General features: G+C 43.2%; 1 protein-coding gene across 1 annotated transcript in view; it reads left to right on the top strand.

Annotated features, from left to right (window-relative positions):
• Positions 1-19,665, top strand: part of NCAPG2 (non-SMC condensin II complex subunit G2) — a 95,811-nt gene extending 76,146 nt beyond the window's left edge. The window contains exons 22-27 of the mRNA XM_077491141.1: positions 1,067-1,257; positions 7,832-7,975; positions 10,996-11,099; positions 12,295-12,395; positions 15,613-15,715; positions 19,444-19,665. Coding sequence (XP_077347267.1) covers positions 1,067-1,257; positions 7,832-7,975; positions 10,996-11,099; positions 12,295-12,395; positions 15,613-15,715; positions 19,444-19,495 — 695 coding nt within the window. The 3' untranslated portion in view covers positions 19,496-19,665. The remainder of the gene's footprint in view (positions 1-1,066; positions 1,258-7,831; positions 7,976-10,995; positions 11,100-12,294; positions 12,396-15,612; positions 15,716-19,443) is intronic.
• Positions 19,666-22,782: the final 3,117 nt, after the last annotated feature.

The following is a 22,782-nucleotide window of genomic DNA, read 5'->3' on the forward strand; positions in this document are numbered from 1 at the left end:
ACCAAAAGAAAGCTCTATTTGTGGGAAAAAAATTATAAAAATTTCATTTGGGTACAGTGTTGTATGACCGTGCAATTGTCATTCAAAGTGCATCAGCGCTGAAAGCTGAAAATTGGTCTGGGCAGGAGGGGGGTTTAAGTGCCCAGTAAGCAAGTGGTTAAAAATCGATCGATCAAAGGTTTCCAAATTTTAGTGTACCATCTCACTTTGTCCTGAAGTGTTGCCTCAATTTTGGCAAGTATGGTCAGGGCTGGATTAACATAGGACTACTGGAGCTGCAGCTCTAGGCCCATTTGGGAAAAAAAAAAACGAATTTCAAGAGTCGTAGAGACCCCACATTTGGGGGGTAGGTAGCCAAATACTCCTAGGACCTATGGTTTCAGAGATATGGGGCTTCACCAGGAAGTAGTATTCTTCTGCCTGTCCTTCAGGAAGTATGCTGTAATGTCCACTAGGGGCAGCATTTGTCCATGAATCACTTCTATTTGACCTGGGTCATCCTTCAGTAACAGCTGGCCTTTGATGTTCTGTAACTTGGGACATTTTAATTCACACCTCCCCAGGAGGTCTTATCTGGTGCTTCTCCACCCCTGTACCTCTCATCATACGCGAGAACTTTCTTTTAGGACATGAATTCACATTTGTGACTCTTTGATTCACACACCCAGTAACTGGCATTCCAAAATTGCAATCTCCAACAGCACCCCTTAATCCTCTTCTGCTTTTTTTTTTTTTTTTCATTCTTTTCTTTTTTTTTTGTGTGTGTCTGTGTGGCATTTTATTGCTGTGTTTTTATATTTCCTGTATCTGATTTTCCATAAGAATACTTGATGAAATGCATTCCAAAGAGGGAAAGCAGAAAGTTCAGTTCACAGCAAAGTCCTGTTTGTGTCACTGGGACAGAAAGGGTAAAATCTCCTCGACAGGCACGCAGACAGCAATAACACACTGATAGAAGATTTACCATTCGCCGACTTTATAACTTTACTTGCATTTGGTGTTTTTTAAGCAATGCCAACTTCCCAGGCAGGTAGTAACTGAACTATATTTCGCTTGTACCTTTCAGAAAAGTGCTGTGATTTCCTGCCAACTTTTCTCTCTGTGCTGAAAGAGATAACAGAAGTTTGTTTACTTCACAAGATGAATGATGACAGTGCTGACTTGGATAAACACCTTGATGCTATACAGACATGCTTCCACAAAGCTATAGAGATATCAGCTCGCAGACTGAGGAAACAGCAAAATGAAGCTCTCCAGGTATCAATAATACAAGATTGGTGTTGCCAAAAAATTGCATAAAACATTCTAGTATAACTTTTGAATGTCTTGTGTTCGCAAATGGAGATGAAAGGTTTTACATCCACCACTACTGGGTATAATGTCTGGGAGATAACTGCAGTCTTTCCACTGTGGAATGCTTTGCTGTAGTGAAAAAAAAAAAATTAAAACCCACACTCCCACTATTCCAATAGGTAAGGTGATGTGTAGTAATTACTCACATTGCAAAGCAATCAAGCTTCCCATAGGCAATCTATAGATGAGAGAGACAAACGATTGCTGCACTTAAAATGTAATAAAAAAAGCAAACCATGCATTATGTGCTCCATTTTATAAAATGTATCGCATCATGCTTTGTTTATAAGGTTGTATTTAAAAAAAAATGTATTTATTTTTTTATTACATTACATGCAGCAATCCTTATTTTTTCACATAGATACAGTGTCTCAAAAAAGTGAGTACACCCCTCACATTTTTGTAAATATTTTATTATACCTTTTCATGTGACAACAGTGAAGAAATAACACTTTGCTACAATGTAAAGTAGTGTACAGCTTGTATAGCTTGTATAATAGCCATTAATGTCTAAATCTCTGGCAACAAAAGTGAGTACTCCCCTAACTGAAAATGTCCACAGTGGGCCCAATTAGCCATATTCCCTCCCTGGTGTCATGTGACTCATTAGTGTTACAAGGTCTCAGGTGTGAATGGGGAGCAGGTGTGTTAAATTTGGGTTTATCACTCACTCTCTCATAAAGGTCACTGCAAGTTCAACATGGCACCTCATGGCAAAGAACTCTCTGAGGATCTGCAAAAAAAATAATAATTTTAGTACATAAAGATGGCTTAGGCTATAAGAAGATTGACAAGACCCTGAAACTGAGCTGCAGCATGGTGTCTGTCTAAAACCATACAGTGGTTTAATAGGACCGGTTCCACTCAGGGCAGGCCTCACCATGGTCAACCAAAGAAGTTGTGTGCACGTGCTCAGTGTCCTATCCAGAGGTTGTCTTTGGGAAATATACATATGAGTGCTGCCATCATTGAAGGGGTGGTGGGGTCAGCCTGTCGGTGCTCAGACCATAGGCTGCACACTGCATCAAATTGGTCTACATGGCTGTCATCCCAGAAGGAAGCTTCTTCTAATGATGAAGCCTGCAAACAGCTGAAGATAAGCAGACTAAGGACATGGATTACTGTAATCATGTCCTGTGGTCTGATGAGACCAAGATAAACTTATTTGGTTCAGATGGTGTCAATCATGTGTGGCGGCAACCAGGTGAGGAGTACAAAGCCCGAATGTGTCCTGCCTACAGTCTAGCATGGAGTGGGGCTGTAGGAGTGCTGCCAGCAATAAGTAGCTACAGTTCATTGAGGGAACATATTCCAACATGTACTCTGACCTTACTGAAGCAGAGCCTGATCCCCTCCCTTTAGAGACTGTGCTGCAGGGCAGTATTCCAACATAACGATCCCAAACACACCTCCAAGATGAGGGGCGGTCCTACTGGCTGTAACCCCTCACACTGCATCCAGCAGCTCAGTTTTTTTACTGCCAAGTGTTGGAGGAGGACCTGGCTCCCGATGGGACCATTGGTCCTGGGAATGTTTTCTACTTTTCTGCATTTTTGATTCCTGTGATCTACAATCAACAGCCGGGCTGGGAGACAGGCTGGATATTATAGATCCTTGTAGTCTCCCCAGCCTGGCCATAGAGCGTGAGCAGGCCCTAGCTACGTGCTGGGTTGGCCACAACGTGCCCCGTCTAATCCAGGGGCGGCCGGTGAGCTATATGCTCTGGGGCACACATATGACCGGACTGTCACAGTGTGCCGTGGCTGGCAGCCACCCATACTGCTCGGGTGATGGGTCTGTCTGGAATGCTTTCAGCAGTCCCTACAGGAGGGGTGCGTATGTTTCCACCTGTCTCAGCAGCTGGGCATTCCCTGGGAGGTTGACTATGGGGTCTCTCACTCTCCCTTTCTTCTATCCCTGTCCCTTCCCTCCTCCCAATGCTATGGGCTGCTGTTTGACTAGGCACATGTGGGTGCCGTGCATGTACCTGTCCAGGGGTCCTCCGGGGGGGCTCTGGGACCTGGCAGGGGGTTGCGCTGTGTGTTGGGGGTCCGCTCGTCCTCTTCTCTGTTTCTGGGCCATGGTGGGGTGTCTGTGCTGCGTGAGACATGTGGGGAGGCCGCCGCACGCGTGCGCTCCTTGGCCACAGGGGGGGGGTGGACAGCGGCAGCACAGCACAGTACCTGGGTCAGGGTGATGAGTCCTGCGGGGGGCCCCTCGGTCTGTTCAGCTAGGAAGGTTGACTTTGTGTGACTTGCCTTAGGTCCCTAAGTGGTGACAGGTGAGTGTGGGTCAGCATGGCGTCAGAAGCTGGCGCTTCTTCCCCAGACATCCCCGTTATTGCAACTGATTCCCCTGCACCTGCAGTGCCTATGGACCTCTGTTGGCGGTCCTGGAGGCCTTTGTTGCCAGGGTGGAAGTGGCGGCGCAAGGGGGGTAAAAAGCGCCCCCTCCTCCCACTGTCTTCTGGGAAAAGCTCTGATTCAGACTCGGGCCCCGCTGTGACAGGCAGCCCTTGTTCTGATTTATCAGAGGATGCGGACCAGGACAGTGAGGATGACTCTGTCCAGGTCAGCGCAGGAAAAGACGCTTGTAGGAGCACTTATTACAGCTGTGCGGGATATCCTAAAAATGGAGGATACGGCGGGGGTATCTACAGAGGTGTCGGTCCCTTTTCGGGTCCCACAAGCCAGCCCACATGGCTAAGGGGTTTTCTTACCCAACTTATTTTGATAAGTATATTTACAGGGAATGGGGAAAACCACAGCGGGCCTTTTCAGCCCCGAAACGCATGGCGGTGCGTTACCCCTGTGGGGAGAGTCTCCTGAAGAAATGGACATCTCTAATTGTTGATCCCCCGGTATCCAGGTTAAATAAAGTAACCATGATTCTGGTGGAAAGGACTCCTGCTTTTATGCACCCTGCCGACAGAAGGGCAGAGGCGGTTGCCCGGTCCATGTTTACCGTGGTGGGGTCAGCATTGCGGCCAGTGTTAGCCACGGCCCTGGTATCGCAGATACTTGCTGAATGGACTAAATTGTTGCACAGTGAATTGGAGAAGCAACAGGCTTCCCCGGTCTGCATGGAGCTGGCGGACCAGTTGGTGCAGGGCCTTAAGTATGTTTGTGATGCGGCCTTGGATACGTCCCCCTTGCTCTCTAGAGCCTCAGTATCCGCAGTAGTGCTACGTCGCCTGATCTGGCTGAAATGCTGGTCTGCGGACTAGGCATCTAAGAAAGCACTGGCGGACTTGCCCTTCCAGGGAGAGAGGCTATTTGTAGCCTCGCTGGATGACATTATTAAGAATGTTACTGGGGGTGAGAGTACATTAATCCCACAGTCCAGAAAAGGGAAGGAGCCACACCATAGGCAGGGGCCCTACTTTTCCGCTCAGAAGCAGATTTTTCATACACCCGGGTCAGCAGGTAAGTGTTCCCAGTCCGACAAGGTGCCTGCTGAGGGACAAAAGCGTCCCTGGTTTTGCAAGCCAAACAAACCTACGAACAAATCTCTTACCGCATGAAAGTTTGCCCCCGCCTAACTCTCAGGTGGAGGGTCGTCTTCAGGAGTTTGCAGCCATGTGGTCCTCCCTACTTTCCGACCACTGGGTCTGCGAACTGGTTTCCTCAGGGTACAAGATAGTTTCTTTCTTGTCCGCCAAACAGATTTGTTCCCTCCAACCTTCATCTTGCAGCTCGTCGGGGGGCCCTGTTTGGGGCAGTACAGGACCCGCTGCTGCTGCTGCGTGGGGTGATAGTACCTGCACCGACGTCAGAAAGGTTTTGGGGTTTCTATTGCAATCTGTTTGTAGTCCCAAAGAAGGAAGGGGTCCGTCCGGTCCTGGACCTCAAAGCGGACGGGCGCCTCCCTTTCCTGTCACGGCGCATCCTACCAGGGCAATTGGTGCCTCTTGAGCTTTCCGACATCAAGCCTCTGTTTCTCAAGTGTGTAAGGCGGCGACCTGGTTGTCCGGTCACACTTTCACTAAATTTTACAAGGGTGAGGTAGGCGCATCTTCGAATGCTTGCTTCGGCCACAAGGTTTTGCAGGTGGCTGTTTAAGGTTGCAACTCCTCCGTTGAGGAGCTCTGGTTGTTATGGGTGGAGTTATTGTTTGCTGTTCCCACCCCTTGTTTCTTTGACACTGCTTGGGGACATCCCTAAGGTCAAGAAGAGCTGCTGTGTCCATCAATGAACGATAGAGAAAATATCATTTTTGTACTCACCGTAAAATCCTTTTCTCTGAAGTTCATTGACGGACACAGCAGCTCTTCTTGACCTTAGGATTATATCGCCCCTTTAGGAGAGGACTAGACAGAAACTGTTAAAAACGGCAACACTTGCACAGTACCGCTCAGGGGGCAGTCTTACTGGCTATAACCCCTCACACTGCATCCAGCAGCTCAGTTTGTCAAAAGCAGTACAAACATAAATAGGAGGGGTGGGTGCTGTGTCTTACAGTGAATACAAAAATCCTACTTTTGTTGCCAGCAGTTTAGACATTAATGGCTGTGTGAGTTATTTTGAGGGGACAGCAAGCCCACTTTTGAGAGATACTGTACATACATAATAAATATATAATTGTTTTATTTCTGTGTGTACACACACAGGGGGTTGCTATTTCTAAAGGTGCTAGTGGCATGAAATTTTTATCACATGTCGGTGACAACCCATGCTATCCATACATACAAAGAAATCAAACCATTTCTGAAAGCATTCTATATTTACACCATATTTTTGTGCACCATTTTGTGTTAGTGTAATTATTATTATATACAGCGGCTAAAATAAGTATTTAACACGTCACCATTTTTCTAGGTAAATATATTTCTAAAGGTTCTAACCTTCCACCACAGATCGGTAACAACCCATGCAATCCATACATACAAAGAAACCAAAACAAATAAGTTCATACATTGGGTTCTGTGTAATAAAATGGAATGTCATGGGAAAAGTATTGAGCGCATGAAGAAAGGTAGGTGCAAAAAGACCTGGAAAGCCAAGACACCAGCTGAAATTTATCAGTAGTTCGATTGCAATCCTGCCCCTTGTCAGTGCAAATTAATCTTGGCTGGTTCAGTCTTAACCGATGATCTATAAAAGGTGCTTCATAAGAAACCTCTTATGATGGGTAAAAGCAAAGAGCTCTCTCAATAACTTTGTGACATTATTGTTGCAAAACACACTGATGGCATTGATTACAGAAGGCTTTCTAAACTTCTGAAACTTCCAGTGAGCACTGTTGGGGCCATGATCAGGAAGTGGAAAATATAATTTCACCATAAACCGGCCACAACTAGGTTCTCCTCCTCCCCAAGATTTCTGACAGGAGTGAAAATTAATTTTTAGAGTTTTTCCAAGAGTTAAGGACCACTTGTGGAGAGCTTTAGAAAGACCTGGAATTGGCAGGTACAATTGTTTCACAGAAACCAATAAGTAATGCACTCAACTGCCATGGCCTGTATGCACGCTCACCACACAAGACTCCATTGCTGAAGAAAAAGCATGTTGAAGCTCATTTAAAGTTTGCAGCACAACATTTAGATAAGCCTGTGAAATACTAGGAGAATATAGTGTGGTCAGATGAGACCATAATTGAATTCTTTGGATGCCATAATACACACCATGGTTATATGGCACTGCCTATCACCCCACAAACACCCTCATACCAACAGTGAAGTTTTGAGATGGGAACATCATGGTGTGGGGCTGTTTTTCAGCATACGGTACTGGCAAACTTCATATCCATGAAAGAAGGATGAATTGAGAAATGTACCAAGTCATTCTTGATAAAAAAAATCTGCTGCCATCTACCAGGATGATGAAGCTGAAACGAGGGTGGACATTTCAGCAAGACAATGATCCCAAACAAAAAGCCAACATAACTCTCAATTGGTTTCAAAGAGAGAAAATAAAGCTGCTAAAATGGCCCAGCCAATCACCGGACTTGATTCCAACAGAAAATCTATGGAACGGACTAAAGATCAGAGTTCATAGAAGATCATCAAGATTTGAAGACTGTGTGGAAGAATGGGCCGAAGTCATACCTGAGCTATGCATGCGACTAGTTTCTCCATACAGGGGGCATCTGGAAGCTGTCATTACCAACAAAGGATTTTGTGCCAAGTATTAAATACTTTTCAGTTAGCGCTTTCAATGCTTTTTCCCTGTGTCATTCCATTTTATTACACGTAACTTTTCTGAATTTGTTTTGTTTTCTTTGTATGGATTGCATGGGTTGTTGCTGACGTGAAAAATTTCATGTCAATAGCGTCTTTTAGAATTATGTTTACTTAGAAAAATGGGAGGTATTCAATATAAAAAAAAAAAAAAAAAAAATTGAAAGGGAAACCTCTTGAAAATGTCCATTCATGGACCATTTCCTACATTTAGTTGTTTTTTTTTTGTTTTTTTAAGTTTTATTTCTAGCTCTTTAATGAACAAAGTTCTCTTCATCTGATCATGTTTTTGGTTTGTAGCTTCTACTCTCTATTCAGATACCTATTGCACAGTATGTGAACACAGTTCAGTGCTGGAAGATGGCCTCTTCAGGAGTCCACCATGGGATGCTCTCCACAATCATTGCAGCTGCGGTCGTGGAAATAAGCCATGTATTGCGTAAGGTAGGTATTGATGGTTTAGTCATGTAGTGGCTTGTTCTCAACAGTAGTAATTTTGACGTCAAATTATGATTTTAGTTTTCATATTTAGTGTTTGTCGTCTGAATTGTTTTAGTTTTAGTTGGCTCAAATAGTGTTAATTTAGTCAACTAAAATATTTTTGTCTACGAAATTGACACTGGTTCCCAGTTTTGTGAATTTGTATTTGGGCTCCTTTTTTAACCTTTTACTCTTCCACTTTTCTTACATGTTTTCAAAATGATCTTTATGTAGATGTTTTTCTAACTCCGCAACATACAACCAAAGTTGAGCTCATAACTTTTTTGAAAATATAAATCTTAAACTTGAATTTTGAGAGTGGATTCCCACACTCAAAACACATGCTTTAGTGTTTGATGCATTCTTTTGGCATGAGCCAGTAATTGACAGAAAAAACACATGACCTTTTTCTATTGTTTAATCTTCACCTATTGGCCACTGGTAAACTAAAAACTGTAGGCCACCCCAGGATAACCTCACTACCAGCATAGAAAAAAAAAACACATGGCCATTTTCTATTTTTGTCCACAGGAAGGTTTTAATCTTCACCTACATGACAAAAAAAAAAAACGGTAGGCCAGTCCAGGATAGCCTCTCTTGCTACCGGCATTGTGTGTGTGTGTGTGTGTGTGTGTGTGTGTGTGTGTGTGTGTGTGTGTGTGTGTGTGTGTGTGTGTGTGTGTGTGTTTTTTGTTTTGTCTTTTGTTTTTTTGCTAGGAGCATGGACATTTTCTTTCTTCAGTTTTGTTGCACCAAAGGTCTTTCCCACCATACAGTGTCAAGGAAGCCTCTCCCTGATGCTATCCCTGCCTGCAAAGGACCACATAAAACTTTGGATCTTCAATCTTGTTCTGCCTGCCTAGCATAACCTTGTCGTATCCTTCGGCCATCCAACCCTCACCTGCAACCAGCTGTCCATGTTTTGTACGTTTTTGAGGTCTGCCTTACCCTGAGCATGTGTGCTGCCTACCATCATGCAGTTGCAACATGTCCAGTTTAAGGCCACTTTAAGTCACAAAAGCGCCGCTACGAATTGCTTTGTAGACACTTTAGCAGCGCTGCCCATTGATTTCAATGGCAGGGGTGGTTTAGGAGTGGTGTATACATCACTCCCGCACCACCCCAAAGATGCTGCTTGCAATTGTTTTTGTTTTTTATTTTTGTGGCCCACCCTTCAGTTGGACTGCTTTTGGAAGCACCAAAGGTTAAAGACCTTCTGTGTTCCTCTATGATTGAGAAAATGGTATTTAAAAAAATTTGGTCTGTTTGAATAGTACTTTCAAAGGATGTATTTAGAACTCCTTTACCGGGAACCAAATAAGCTCTGCTACAGTGCACATGTGCTGGCAGGGGAGAGCAGAAGGTTTACCTGTTATCTGTATACCACTGCTCCTTGATGGATTACAAAACTAGGTACGCAGAATTGCAAAAATACAAACTCAAGAGGGCTCCTCCATCTAGGTGTAGCGATTTATTAAGAATAAAAATGCACTCGTTAAAAGTGGATTAAGGCTTGTCATAAACCCATATAGGCCCCCAAAGGATCTCTGTGAGGCTGTAGAGCTCTGTAGGCATGTGGCTGAGTTCCTGGTGAAAGTTTAGCTGTCAGGCTTCAGGCTGGAACATAAGCAACTTTGGCTTCCAGAAGTAGCAAGATGGCTGCAGTTCCAAACTGTACCTCTCTCGGCTGGGTGATGGTGACAGGAATTGGAGGGGTTGTGGCTACATGTTTCAGGGCCGACAGGAGCGCCCCTTTTATCAAAAAAGATGATTTGATAAAGGGGTGCTCTGTCTGCCCTGAAACATGTAGCCATACCCCGTACACTTCCTATTGCCATCCCCCACCTGTGAGAGGTGCTTCTGGAAGCCGAAGTTGCTTATGTTCCAGCCTGACAACTGTACTTCCACCAGGAATTCTGCTTCAGCCAGCCACCTGCCTGCAGAGCTCTGCAGCTTCACAATGATTTTTTGGACGACTGTGTTGGTTTATAACAAAACTTGATCCACTTTTAACTAGTGAGTACATTTTTTATTTATTTTTTGTCCTGTATACTTGTTAATAAATCGCTACACCTAGATGGAGGGGTCCTCCTTTTTTATTTTTTGTTTCTTTTTTAATACGTGCATTGGAATCTTGAGACCTAATCTGAGAGGAGCTGCATCCACTTCACCTGGTGTTCCCTACCACTCTTTTGGCCATCTTATGTGCCTCATTAAATGACGGCTGGGTTCTAGTGTGTGTGTATGTATATATGTGTGTGTGTGTGTGTGTGTGTGTGTGTGTGTGTGTATATATATATATATATATATATATATATATATATATATATATATATATATATATATATATATATATATATATATATATATATATATAAATAGCAATTGTTTATCCATTTTCTTTACACAGCTTTTAAAATCCTTTCAACTTTGCCCTTAATACTAAACTCTGGAGATGCAAAAAAAAAAAAAAAACCCTTGCTGTAGGATTCCTCAATAATGCTAGTTATTTCTAGGGGTTAGAGCAAGAGGCTATATTACTTGCTGTCCTCCCTGCAGCCAGCTTTAGCAATGTCCTCTTCTTGGTGCTCCAGACTAAAAGCCATCCTTTGATGTTGTTGTGAACAATGAAGGGCTGTTAACCCTGTATTGCTTATGGAGGTGGTAAGCATGCAACCACAGTTGAAACTGCCTTGGGGAGAGGCAGCAACGCTGAACTGGTCACATGGATGGAAGAAGCCCAGTGGCGCTAGGAATTGGGCAATTATTACTTCTTATTCACGTAATCCCCTAGATTTAACTAGCATTTAACCCTTGCAGTGGAGGGTTCTGTAGTAAGGGATTAAATAAAACTGATTTTGATATAAATTTTGTTTAATGACCCACAAAGCATAAGAGCAGTAATACATATTATGGATTGCTTTATTTCCTTAATATTTGTAGAAATATAAAAAGTAAATCAGTTTTTTTTTTTATATGGTTAGATTTCAGATCCAGAGGAAATTGCCATTCCAGCATCTGTGTCGGAGTTACCGCCATTGTCTAGGTGCTTAATATCTGTTGTTATAAAGACGTCCAGTGTGCTGAAGTAAGTTGGCTTGTGTATGTATTGTGTAAACACTTCGTATTGGTATGCCATTAAAGTTCACTGTGTTTTTGGGACTTTAGACAGTTTGCTGTGTATGAACTGTAAGGAATGGTTTGGAATAGAAATATGCACTGGGGGGAGGGGGGGTGTAACCACATTGATTTCACATTTTATCTATGCATGTAGGATTTATCAATTTCTAACACAGTTCTCAGAGACATGCATGTTTTCCCATGCATTTATAGTTGAATTAATCGCTTCTCAACCACCCCACGTACATTTACTGCAGCGGGGCGGCGCCTCTGCACGAAATCACAAACCTGTACATGATTTTGGAGGCACACGTGCCTCCAGCGACCAGCACTTCCTGTGATTAGACAGGCATCCCCTGGAACCCGCCGATTGTTCCTGAGGCAGACAGAACGGCGGTCTGCCTATGTAAACAAGGCAGATTTCTGTTCTGTGACAGGAGAAGACTGATCTTGTGTTTCTGCCAAGCTGGAACACGGATCTCTGTCTTCTTACAGTACAAGCGCGCATACACACACTTAGAAAGCACTCCCTAGGGATCACATTTAACCATTTGCTCCTGATATGAACTCCTTCCCTGCCAGTGTCATTAGTACAGTTACAGTGCATATTAGCACTGTAAATACTGATCACTATTACCATCACTGGTCCCCAAAAAAGTGTCTGATTTGTCTGACGCAATTTTGCAGTCCCGCTATAAGTCGCTGCTCACTGCCATTACTCGTAAAAAATTAAAAATCCCATAAAAATATCCCATAGTTTGTAGACGCTATAACTTTTGCACAAACCAATTAATATACACTTATTGGTATTTTTTTTTTTTTTTTAACAAATATGTATCAGAATACATATTGGCCTAAATTGAAGAAGTTAAAAAAAAAAAAAAATTATTTGAGTAAAATATTTTTAGTTTTTTTCAAAATTGTTGGTCTTTTTTTGTTTATATCGCAAAACATAAAAAACACATAGATAATCGAATACCACCAAAAGAAAACTATTTGTGGGGAAAAAAAAAAAGAGGACATCAATTGTATTTATGTACAGCGTTGCGCGACTGCACAATTGTCAGTTAAGGTACCGCAGGGCTGTATCACAAAAAATGGCCTGGTCGTGAAGGGGAGTAAACCTTCCGGGGCTGAAGTGGTTAACAATATTCTCTTTAAAGTTCATTTTTAGGTGAACTCGCTACAAGTGTTTCAGCGGAAGAAATTGAGGGAATACTGAGCTTGACTGCATCCCTACATATCATTATGGCCAGCAGTAAAGGTATGAGGCACTTTCATAAATGTAAAGAATAGAGCCTGCAACTCTAAACATCCTTGTTGCTTCTTTCTTGGTGTGTAAAAACATACAGGGGCTCATGCGTTCCGGCTTATATGCCTTGATCACAGCACAGTTTTCTAGTTAAAAAACAGAGCATATAGGCCGGGTTCACACCGCTGCGATGCGGGAACGCCGCGAATCCGCGGCGTTTTCCCGCATCGCATTACTCCCGCCGGCAGTTCACACTGCCCTATGCGGACGGCTGGGAGTGTCAATGTTATGTTAATGACACCCCCAGATCCGTCCGCATATCGCAGTGCGATCTGCCGACTCGCACAGGAATCGGATCGCATGGTGTGAACCCCCATGCGATCCGATTCTGTTGCGGACCAAAAAAAGGGTCCCGTGCGAGTTTGCTGCGGGAGCGCTGCGAATTCAGCCATACTATCTGTATGGCTGAACTCGCATCGCTACGGAGATCGGATGTGATTTGCGGTGCGAATCACATCCGGATCTCCCCCCGCAGCAGTGTGAACCCAGCCATATACTGTTTGCCAAACTACACCTTCCACTTAATTATCGAATTGAAACCGCAATTAAGAGACATCCAATTCAGAAGGTATGGCGATACAAACATGGAAAATACTTTCTTGCAATGGTGCATGTTTATACACATTATCTACACAATAGAAAATGACAAAATGTGTAAAACAAGACAAGTGAACTGAATGTGATGCAGGTCTGCATCATATCTTAGGTTCAAACCATATGTTTAGTCATGATGGGATTTGTAGTCCCATGCTGGAATATGTAGTCCCATGCTGGCGATATGAGACTCTTTTCATCGTGGTTTGTCAGCGTAAAGAACACATCTACTGTACAATTTTTTTAGCAAAACAATTCAAAATAGGATTACTTGTTTGAAAGAAAGCCCCTTCTGTGTTCCTCAGTGTTAATTTTAGCAGAAAATTGCGATGGCATTTTAGTTTTAGTCCTATTTTTGTCTCCTCCAATTGGTTTAAGTTGTATTTAGTCTATTAAATCTCCAGGACATTTAAGCTGACTAAAACTAATTTTAGTCATCTAAAATCGAATGGGTGTAGTTAAATTGTAATGCATCATTTTAAACATGTCTCTACAATTTCCAAACTCATTCTATTACTGCTGGAGTAAAAATTTGAATATGTTATTATTTTTGGTATTGAGGTATGAACATACACTACAGACCAGTGTTAATTTTGACGTCAAATTTCAATTTAGTTTCAGTCTTAGGCCCCTTTCACACATGCTGATGGTATGTCCGTATTTCATCCATCCGTTTGCGGATGAAATACGGACATCCATTCATCCCTATGGGATAGCGGGTGTCTGCGGATGAGCATCCGCAGACACCCGATTTCGTCCGCCTCCGCAATAGTCAGATTCTGCAGACGGAGGAAAATCCTATTTTTCTATCCGTCTGCAGAGCGGATCGGACGAACACGGACACACGGTCCGTGCTCGTCCGATCCCCATAGAGGAGAGCGGAGAGCTGACAGGGCGGTCCCTGCACAGTGTGCGGAGCCCGCCCTGTCCGCAGCCGGCTCAGCGGGGACAACGGAGCGATCCCCGCTGAGCGAGCTGATCTTCACGGGGCGGATCATTACTGATCCGCCCCGTGTGAAAGAGGCCTTAGGCTGCATTCACACCTGAGCGTAGCGTGTTTGAACGTTTTTACCGGCGTTTTGTCACACTACAACGCGCGACAACAAGCGTTTTGTCACACTACAACGAGCGTTTTGTCACACTACAACGCGCGACAACGAGCGTTTTGTCACACTACAACGCGCGACAACGAGCGTTTTGTCAAACTACAACGAGCGTTTTGTCACACTACAACGAGCGTTTTGTCACACTACAACGAGCGTTTTGTCACACTACAACGAGCGTTTTGTCACACTACAACGAGCGTTTTGTCACACTACAACGAGCGTTTTGTCACACGACAACGAGCGTTTTGTCACACGACAACGAGCGTTTTGTCACACGACAACGAGCGTTTTGTCGCGCGACAACGAGCGTTTTGTCACACTACAGCGCGCGACAACGAGCGTTTTGTCACACTACAACGCGCGACAACGAGCGTTTTTTAACTTCGGCGTTTTTTTTCAGCCAATAGGAAAAAATATTTTTCATCTGCTTTTTTTCTTGAGCAGATACAGCGTCAAAACGCCCGTAGAAACGCTCGTTGTCGCGCTAAACGCTCGAATCGAGCGTTTCCATTAGTTTCTATGGGAATGAAAACACCCAAATCAGCCCAATTCGCGCGACAAAAAAGGGTCCGGAACTTGTTTGAGCTTCAGGCGTAGGGCTTCAGGCGACATGGAGTGGAGATGTGAACCATCTCCATTGAGAATAATGGATTTTTTCCCCTCCAGCGTTTTGTAGCTTCAGGCGTAGGGCTACAAAACGTTCAGGTGTGAACGGGCTGTTAGTCTTGACTAAAATGGCATTTTAGTCTTTTGACTAAAAGGCCATTTTAGTTTTAGTCTACAAAATTAATAGTGGTGTTCCTCTGATACTTTCTTGTAGCCATATAAAGGATAAAACAGGTAAACAGGTTATTGGGATACCAAGCATTCTAACTATAACTTTTCAACTAAAGATTCTTTAATTTTTTTTATTTCTTTTAATCATTCTTCAAGTAGCCAAACCTCTAAAGTTAAGTCAACTTTAATCTGTCATGGCGATATTAGTAGGAGGGTAGGTAGGAGCGTGACACCTTGCAGTCTTAAATCATGTGACTGGAGCCTGGATGATGTGTTTATTTAAAAAAAAAAAACTTACAGCATTTCTTAGCAATGATGCCGACTTGGCAGCACTGATTCCCAAAAGTAGTTCCTGTACTACTTTTTGGTGAGTTCGGGGGCGATTTGACTAGACATCTGTGTAATAATCTGTACCAATGTCTCAAATCGCCCCCGAAGTCGGACTGCAATGCGGGGTTGAAATCGTGTGAGTTCAGCAGAACTCGCCCAATTTTCTAACCCACAGCAGTATGAATCTAGGCTTAATGGTAAATAGGCATTTAATAGTAAACTTCACAGTAATCGCATGTTCAGCATGAAGAAATTACAAAGTGTAACATTTGCACTGCCTAAACATAGCAGATCATGTTACTGAGTCGTTTTTGTTCTTGATGGACATTTCAATTAATACATATTTTTTATTTCATATTAAGGGAAACGCTTGTCTGCTGCAGCTAAAGACATTGCTTCAATAATATATAGGAAGCTGAAAAATCACAGAGAAGTCACAATGGAAGATGATGAAAACATAGAAAGGTAAAAAAAAAAAAAAAAACACACTTTGGTGCATGCAGCGAGTATCCTCATGTCTCCTTCCCACTTGAAGGTGTGCAGCACCTAAATTGACTTTAAAAACATTTTTTCCCAACCATAATATATTTTGTGTTGCTGTAAGAATTTTTATTTTACCCATACATACACACATTTAAATCAGTCTGGATATGGACTATTATGCCTAGTTACGTTGTCCTCCTATGTATGCGTCATGCCTGACTGATCCTTGTTGTAGCTGGAAATCACTGTAGTATGCACCATTACTACAGTGATCGCCACTAGATTCCAGGTCCCATGCCAAGCAGCCACCCTGCTGTTAAGTGCACACAGGAGGTTGCTTTCTCGGCATGAGTGCAATTCACAGAACACTTAGCATTTTCTCAATAAATCCAAAGCGTTCTCTGACTGACTGGTGCCTGTGCTGAGTGAGTGACCTCTTGTGTTTTACAAAGCAGGCAAGGGACTCGGAAGCTAGCAGCAATTGCTGTAGTAGCAGTGCTGGCATGCATACCTACCTTAGTCCAAGCTGGACCAACATAACTATGCAAAATGGTCAATACACTAAGGCTACTTTCACACTGAAAGCGCCGGCCATAAGCGGTAAAGCGCCGCTAGTTTTAGCAGCAAGAATCCTCCTTTACCCTATTTCATGGTGGCTCCCGTCACTCATGTAACCAGCAGTGTCTCCTTTCTGCCCATCTGACAGAAGCAGCGGGCGGGGCCGAGGTTTCCCCGCTGACGTCAGCGGGACAAGAGGAGCCACAGCCAGTTACATGACAGATGGATATAATATATGTGTGTGTGTGTGTATCTATATATATATATATATATATATATATATATATATATATATATATATATATATATATATATATATATATATATATATATATATATATATATATATACACACAATGTGTGTTCTTCCTGCAGCAGAAGGGGGGTGGGGCGGCGCTGTCACTAGGTGACAGAGTGGGGGGGCAGAGGAGACAGACACAGAGAGCCGGCTGCATATGACTGAGGCACGCAAACAGACCACAATGTCAGGGGCTCAACAGCCATTATTGTTGTGGTTTGTTTGCAGAGGTGAGGGGATAGCCAGGCAGGATCAGCCAGGTATTACAGGAGTTAGTGTGCAAAATTACAAAGCATAAGCACTGTGCTGTATAAAATGCTTTAAAGGAGCAGGATCCATATATTAACCCCCCCAAAAAAACGTTAAAGTTACAAAGAGCTTTTATCTGCTATGAATGAACCAAGGAAGTTACAGTGAAGTAAAGATAACATTGCTGCATCATAACTTCCTGACAATGCAGTCTGTTCTGTGAGTGTCCATTTATAAAAGAGGCAGAAAGGTCTACTCCAATGTAAATAAAGTCCCAACTGTCAAATGGCAATATTGTCCTACATTGTACAGTCAGCAAATACATTCTTTCATAGTTGAAAAGCTGATCACCAGCTGTGAATGAAAGCTGAACTCCCTCTCTCCCCCTCTCCTCCTTCTCCCTCTCTCCCCCTCTCCTCCTTCTCCCCCTCTCCTCCTTCTCCCTCTCTCCCCCTCTCCTCCTTCTCCCTCTCTCCCCCTCTCCTTCTCCTTCTCCCTCTCTCCCCCTCTCCTTCTCCTTCTCCCTCTCTCCCCCTCTCCTTCTCCTTCTCCCTCTCTCCCCCTCTCCTTCTCCTTCTCCCTCTCTCCCCCTCTCCTTCTCCTTCTCCCTCTCTCCCCCTCTCCTTCTCCTTCTCCCTCTCTCCCCCTCTCCTTCTCCTTCTCCCTCTCTCCCCCTCTCCTTCTCCTTCTCCCTCTCTCCCCCTCTCCTTCTCCTTCTCCCTCTCTCCCCCTCTCCTTCTCCTTCTCCCTCTCTCCCCCTCTCCTTCTCCTTCTCCCTCTCTCCCCCTCTCCTTCTCCTTCTCCCTCTCTCCCCCTCTCCTTCTCCTTCTCCCTCTCTCCCCCTCTCCTTCTCCTTCTCCCTCTCTCCCCCTCTCCTTCTCCTTCTCCCTCTCTCCCCCTCTCCTTCTCCTTCTCCCTCTCTCCCCCTCTCCTTCTCCTTCTCCCTCTCTCCCCCTCTCCTTCTCCTTCTCCCTCTCTCCCCCTCTCCTTCTCCTTCTCCCTCTCTCCCCCTCTCCTTCTCCTTCTCCCTCTCTCCCCCTCTCCTTCTCCTTCTCCCTCTCTCCCCCTCTCCTTCTCCTTCTCCCTCTCTCCCCCTCTCCTTCTCCTTCTCCCTCTCTCCCCCTCTCCTTCTCCTTCTCCCTCTCTCCCCCTCTCCTTCTCCTTCTCCCTCTCTCCCCCTCTCCTTCTCCTTCTCCCTCTCTCCCCCTCCCCCTCTCCTTCTTGTGCTCCTCCACCTTCCGTTTTGAGGATGCCCCACAGATGCTCATTAAGGTTTACCTTCAGCTACTTTAGCAAGGCAGTGGTCATTTTGGAAGTGTACTTGGGGTCATTGTGTTGCCCTGTGGCCCAGTCTCCAAAGGGAGGGGATCATGCTCTGCTTCAGTATATCATAGCACATGTTGGCATTCATGGTTCCCTCAATGAACTGTAGCTCCCCAGTGACGGCAGCACTCATGCAGCCCCAGATCATGACACTCCCACCACCATGCTTGACTGTAGGCAAGACACACTTGTCTTTGTACTCTTCACCTGGTTGCCGCCACACACGCTTGACACCATCTGAACCAAATAAGTTTATCTTGATCCCCTCAGACCACAGGACATGGTCCAGTAATCCATGTCCTTAGTCTGTTTGTCTTCAGCAAGCTGTTTGTGGGCTGTCTTGTGCATCATCTTAAGAAGAAGCTTCCTTCTGGGACAACAGCCATGCAGACCAATTTGATGGAGTGTGCAACGTTTGGTCTGACCACTGACAGGCTGAGCCTCCCCTTCATCCTCTGTGGCAATGCAGGCAGCACTCATACATACGTATATTGTCCAAAGACAACCTCTGGATATGACGCTGAGCATGTGCACTCAAATTCTTTGGTCGACCATGGGGAGGCCTGTTCTGAGTTGAACCTGTCCTTCTAAACCAATGTATGACCATAGCCACCATGCTGCAGCTCAGTTTAATCGTCTTGGCAATCTTCTTATAGCCTAGGCCATCTTTATGTAGAGCAACAATTTTTTTTTTTTCAGATCCTCAGAGTTCTTTGCCATGAGGTGCCATGTTGAAGTTCCAATGACCAGTATGAGAGAGTGGGAGCGATAACACCAAATTTTACACACCTGCTCCCCATTCACACCTAAGACCTTGTAAAACGAATGAGACCCATTACACCGGGAGGGAAAATGGCTAATTGGGCACAATATGGACATTTTCACTTAGGGGTGTACTCACTTTTGTTGCCAGTGGTTTAGACATTAATGGCTGTGTGTTGAGTTATTTTGAGGGGACAGCAAATTTGCACTGTTATACAAGCTGTACACTCACTACTTTACATTGTAGCAAAGTGTCATTTCTTCAGTGTTGTCACATGAAAAGATAAAATATTTACAAATATGTGAGGGGTGTACTCACTTTTGTGAGCTACTGTATGTGATTTCTTTGTCTAGGTTGTAGGAGAGTTTTACATCATTGTGAAATTCTGTGGCGCTAAATTACCCTTTTCCTTCACAGCATTGTATGCCTTTTAAACTGCCATTCATGTTTTTGTAATATACCTTGAACCTCTTAACAAACACAATATATTAATGTAAGCATATTTTTATCTTTTTACAGAGCTATATATGAATCATCAATGAGGACCTTAGATCAGCTTCTGAAACCATAAATGAGCACCGACATTTTATTTTGTACAAAGTTTTGAATATCTCTAACCAGCATTTTTTTTATATATTTAATATTGCAGAACACAAACTCCTGGGAGTCTAGTAAAATGTAATGTACAATTAAATAACTGTTTAGTAAGCATCTTTGTAAATATAAAAATATATTCATGAATGCTGTGTCTGGCTCAGTTTGTAATTGGTCATAATTTTTGCTTTGCGACATATTCTAAATGTAATGCCTTTTGACCTGGAGTATTTTTATAATTCTGGCCAGAGTCCCATTGGAATGACTTTATTAGTATGTGTGTGTGTCTTTTTTTTAACATTAATAAAGAGCACTAATTTAATTGTAATACTAGTCCACCTATGTCTTCCTAAATAGAGCTTGTATTGGCTAGATTAGTTGGCTGGCATACAGAATGTTCACACATCAGCAAATACAATGAAGCACACATACAGCTCAGTACGCCATCCGTACATCTTAGTAAGTGCCTAAGAACTTGCAAATGTGTGAGGTGCAATGCCTCATGGGACATATAGTCCTGGGCAGGAAGTAAATGGTTCTAAAGGCATATTTATTTTTCTTAACTTGCTATAGGGCAGGGATATGCAATTAGCGGACCTCCAGCTGCTGCAGAACTACAACTCCCATGAGACATAGCAAGACTCTGACAGCCAGAGGTATGATGGGACTTGTAGTTTTGCAACAGCTGGAGGGTCTGCTAATTGCATATCCCTGCTATAGGGGCACTATGCTATACTTTGCAGCTTGCTATTAGAGCACTCTAAAGGCAAGGGGAGCCAGAAGCATCGGTGGAGGACTCCAGAAGAGGAGAATTGGCTGCTCTGTTGAAAACCATTACACAGAGCAGATAAGTATAACATGTTTGTTTAACCACTTTCAGACTGGACCATTTTGCTGGCTTAAGACCAGACCAATTTTTGCGATTCGGCACTGCGTCGCGTTAACTGACAATTGCGTGGTCGTGCGACGTGGCTCCCAAACGAGATTGACGTCCTTTTTTTCCCCACAAATAGAGCTTTCTTTTGGTGGTATTTGATCACCCCTGCGGTTTTTATTTTTTGCGCTATAAACAAAAATGGAGCGACAATTTTGAAAAAAAACGCACAATTTTTTTACTTTTTGTTATAATAAATAGCCCCCAAAAATATATAAAAAAACATTTTTTTCCCTCCGTTTAGGCCGATACGTATTCTTTTACATATTTTTGTTAAAAAAAATTGCAATAAGCGATTTATTGATTGGTTTGCGCAAAAGTTATAGCGTTTACAAAATGGGGGATAGTTTTATGGCATTTTTATTAATAATTTTTTTTTTTTTTTTTTTTTTTTACTAGTAATGGTGGCGATCAGCGATTTTTATTGTGACTGCGACATTATGGCGGACACATCGGACAATTTTTACACATTTTTGGGACCATTGTCTTTTATACAGCAATCAATGCTATACAAATGCATTGATTCCTGTGTAAATATAGTTACATAGTTAGTCAGGTTGAAAAAAGACACAAGTCCATCCAGTTCAACCACAAAAAAAATAAAAAATAAAAAAATAAAATTATATAATAAATATCATACTTGCCCGTATACCCAATTCTATACCCACAGTTGATCCAGAGGAAGGCAAAAAACCCCAGCAGAGCATGATCCAATTTGCTAAAGAAGGGGAAAAAATTCCTTCCTGATCCCCCGAGAGGCAATCGGATTTTCCCCCAGATCTACTTTACCTATAAATGTTAGTACCCAGTTATATTATGTACACTTAGGAAATAATCCAGGCCTTTCTTAAAGCAATCCACTGAGCTGGCCATAACCACCTCTGCAGGGAGTCTATTGCACATTTTCACAGCTCTTACTGTGAAGAAACCTATCCGTATTTGGAGATGAAATCTCTTTTCCTCTAGACGTAAAGAGTGCCCCCTTGTCCTCTTTGACTGTAAAGTGAATAACTCGACACCAAGTTCCCTGTATGGATCCCTTATATATTTGTACAGGTTGATCATATCCCCCCTTAATCTCCTCTTATCAAGAGTGAATAAATTCAGTTCCTCTAATCTTTCCTCATAGCTGAGTTCCTCCATGCCTCTTATCAGTTTGGTTGCACTTCTCTGCACTTTCTCCAGTTCACCGATATCCTTTTTGAGAACTGGTGCCCAAAACTGATGCATATTCCAGATGAGGTCTTACTAATGATTTGAACAGGGGCAAAATGATATCTCTCTCTCTGGAGTACATACCTCTCTTAATACAGGAAAGGACTTTGCTCGATTTGGAAACCGCAGCTTGGCATTGCATGCTATTATTGAGCTTATGATCTACCAAAACCCCCAGATCCTTCTCCACTATGGATTCCCCCAGTTGTACTCCCCCTAGCATGTATGATGCATGCATATTCTTAGCCCCCAAGTGCATAACTTTACATTTCTCAACATTAAACCTCACCTGCCACATAGTCGCCCAATTAGACAGAGCATTGAGGTCGGCTTGTAAATTGGAGACATCCTGTAAGGACGTTATTCCACTGCATAGCTTGGTGTCATCTGCAAACACGGATATGTTACTTTTGATCCCAGACCCAATATCATTTATAAAGATATTAAAAAGTAAGGGTCCCAACACTGAACCTTGGGGTACACCACTGATAACCTTAGACCATTCAGAGTAAGAATCATTAACCACTACTCTCTGAATTCTGTCTTTTAGCCAGTTTTCTATCCATTTACAAACTGATATTTCCAAACCTGTAGACTTTACCTTACACATGAGCAGTGTGTGCGGAACTGTATCAAACGCTTTTGCAAAATCCAAATATATCACGTCCACCGCCACCCCTCTGTCCAAGGTTTTACTTACCTACTCATAAAAAGAAATCAGGTTTGTCTGACAACTTCTGTCTTTCATGAATCCATGCTGTCTGTTGCTCAAAATATTTTTTTCCTGCAAGAACTCATCTATGTGGTCTTTTATTAATCCCTCCAGTATCTTCCCAACTATAGAAGTTAAACTAACGGGTCTATAATTACTTGGTAAAGACTTTGTTCCCTTTTTAAATATAGGCACCACATTGGCCCTGCGCCAATCCAGTCCCTAAAAATTAGATACAATGGCTTTGAAATTACAGAGCTCAATTCTTTTAGGATCCGTGGGTGAATGCCATCAGGTCCATGTGCTTTATCCACCTTTATTCTGTCCAAATATTTCTGGACCATATCACTTTTGAGCCATTGTGGATTTGGGGCTGCGTCAGTACCACCCCCATTATGGACAT

The sequence above is a fragment of the Lithobates pipiens genome, unplaced genomic scaffold (genome assembly GCF_037356315.1).
Source record: "Lithobates pipiens isolate NorthernLeopardFrog02 unplaced genomic scaffold, aLitPip1_a1.2 Scaffold_19, whole genome shotgun sequence".
NCBI lineage: Eukaryota > Metazoa > Chordata > Amphibia > Anura > Ranidae > Lithobates > Lithobates pipiens.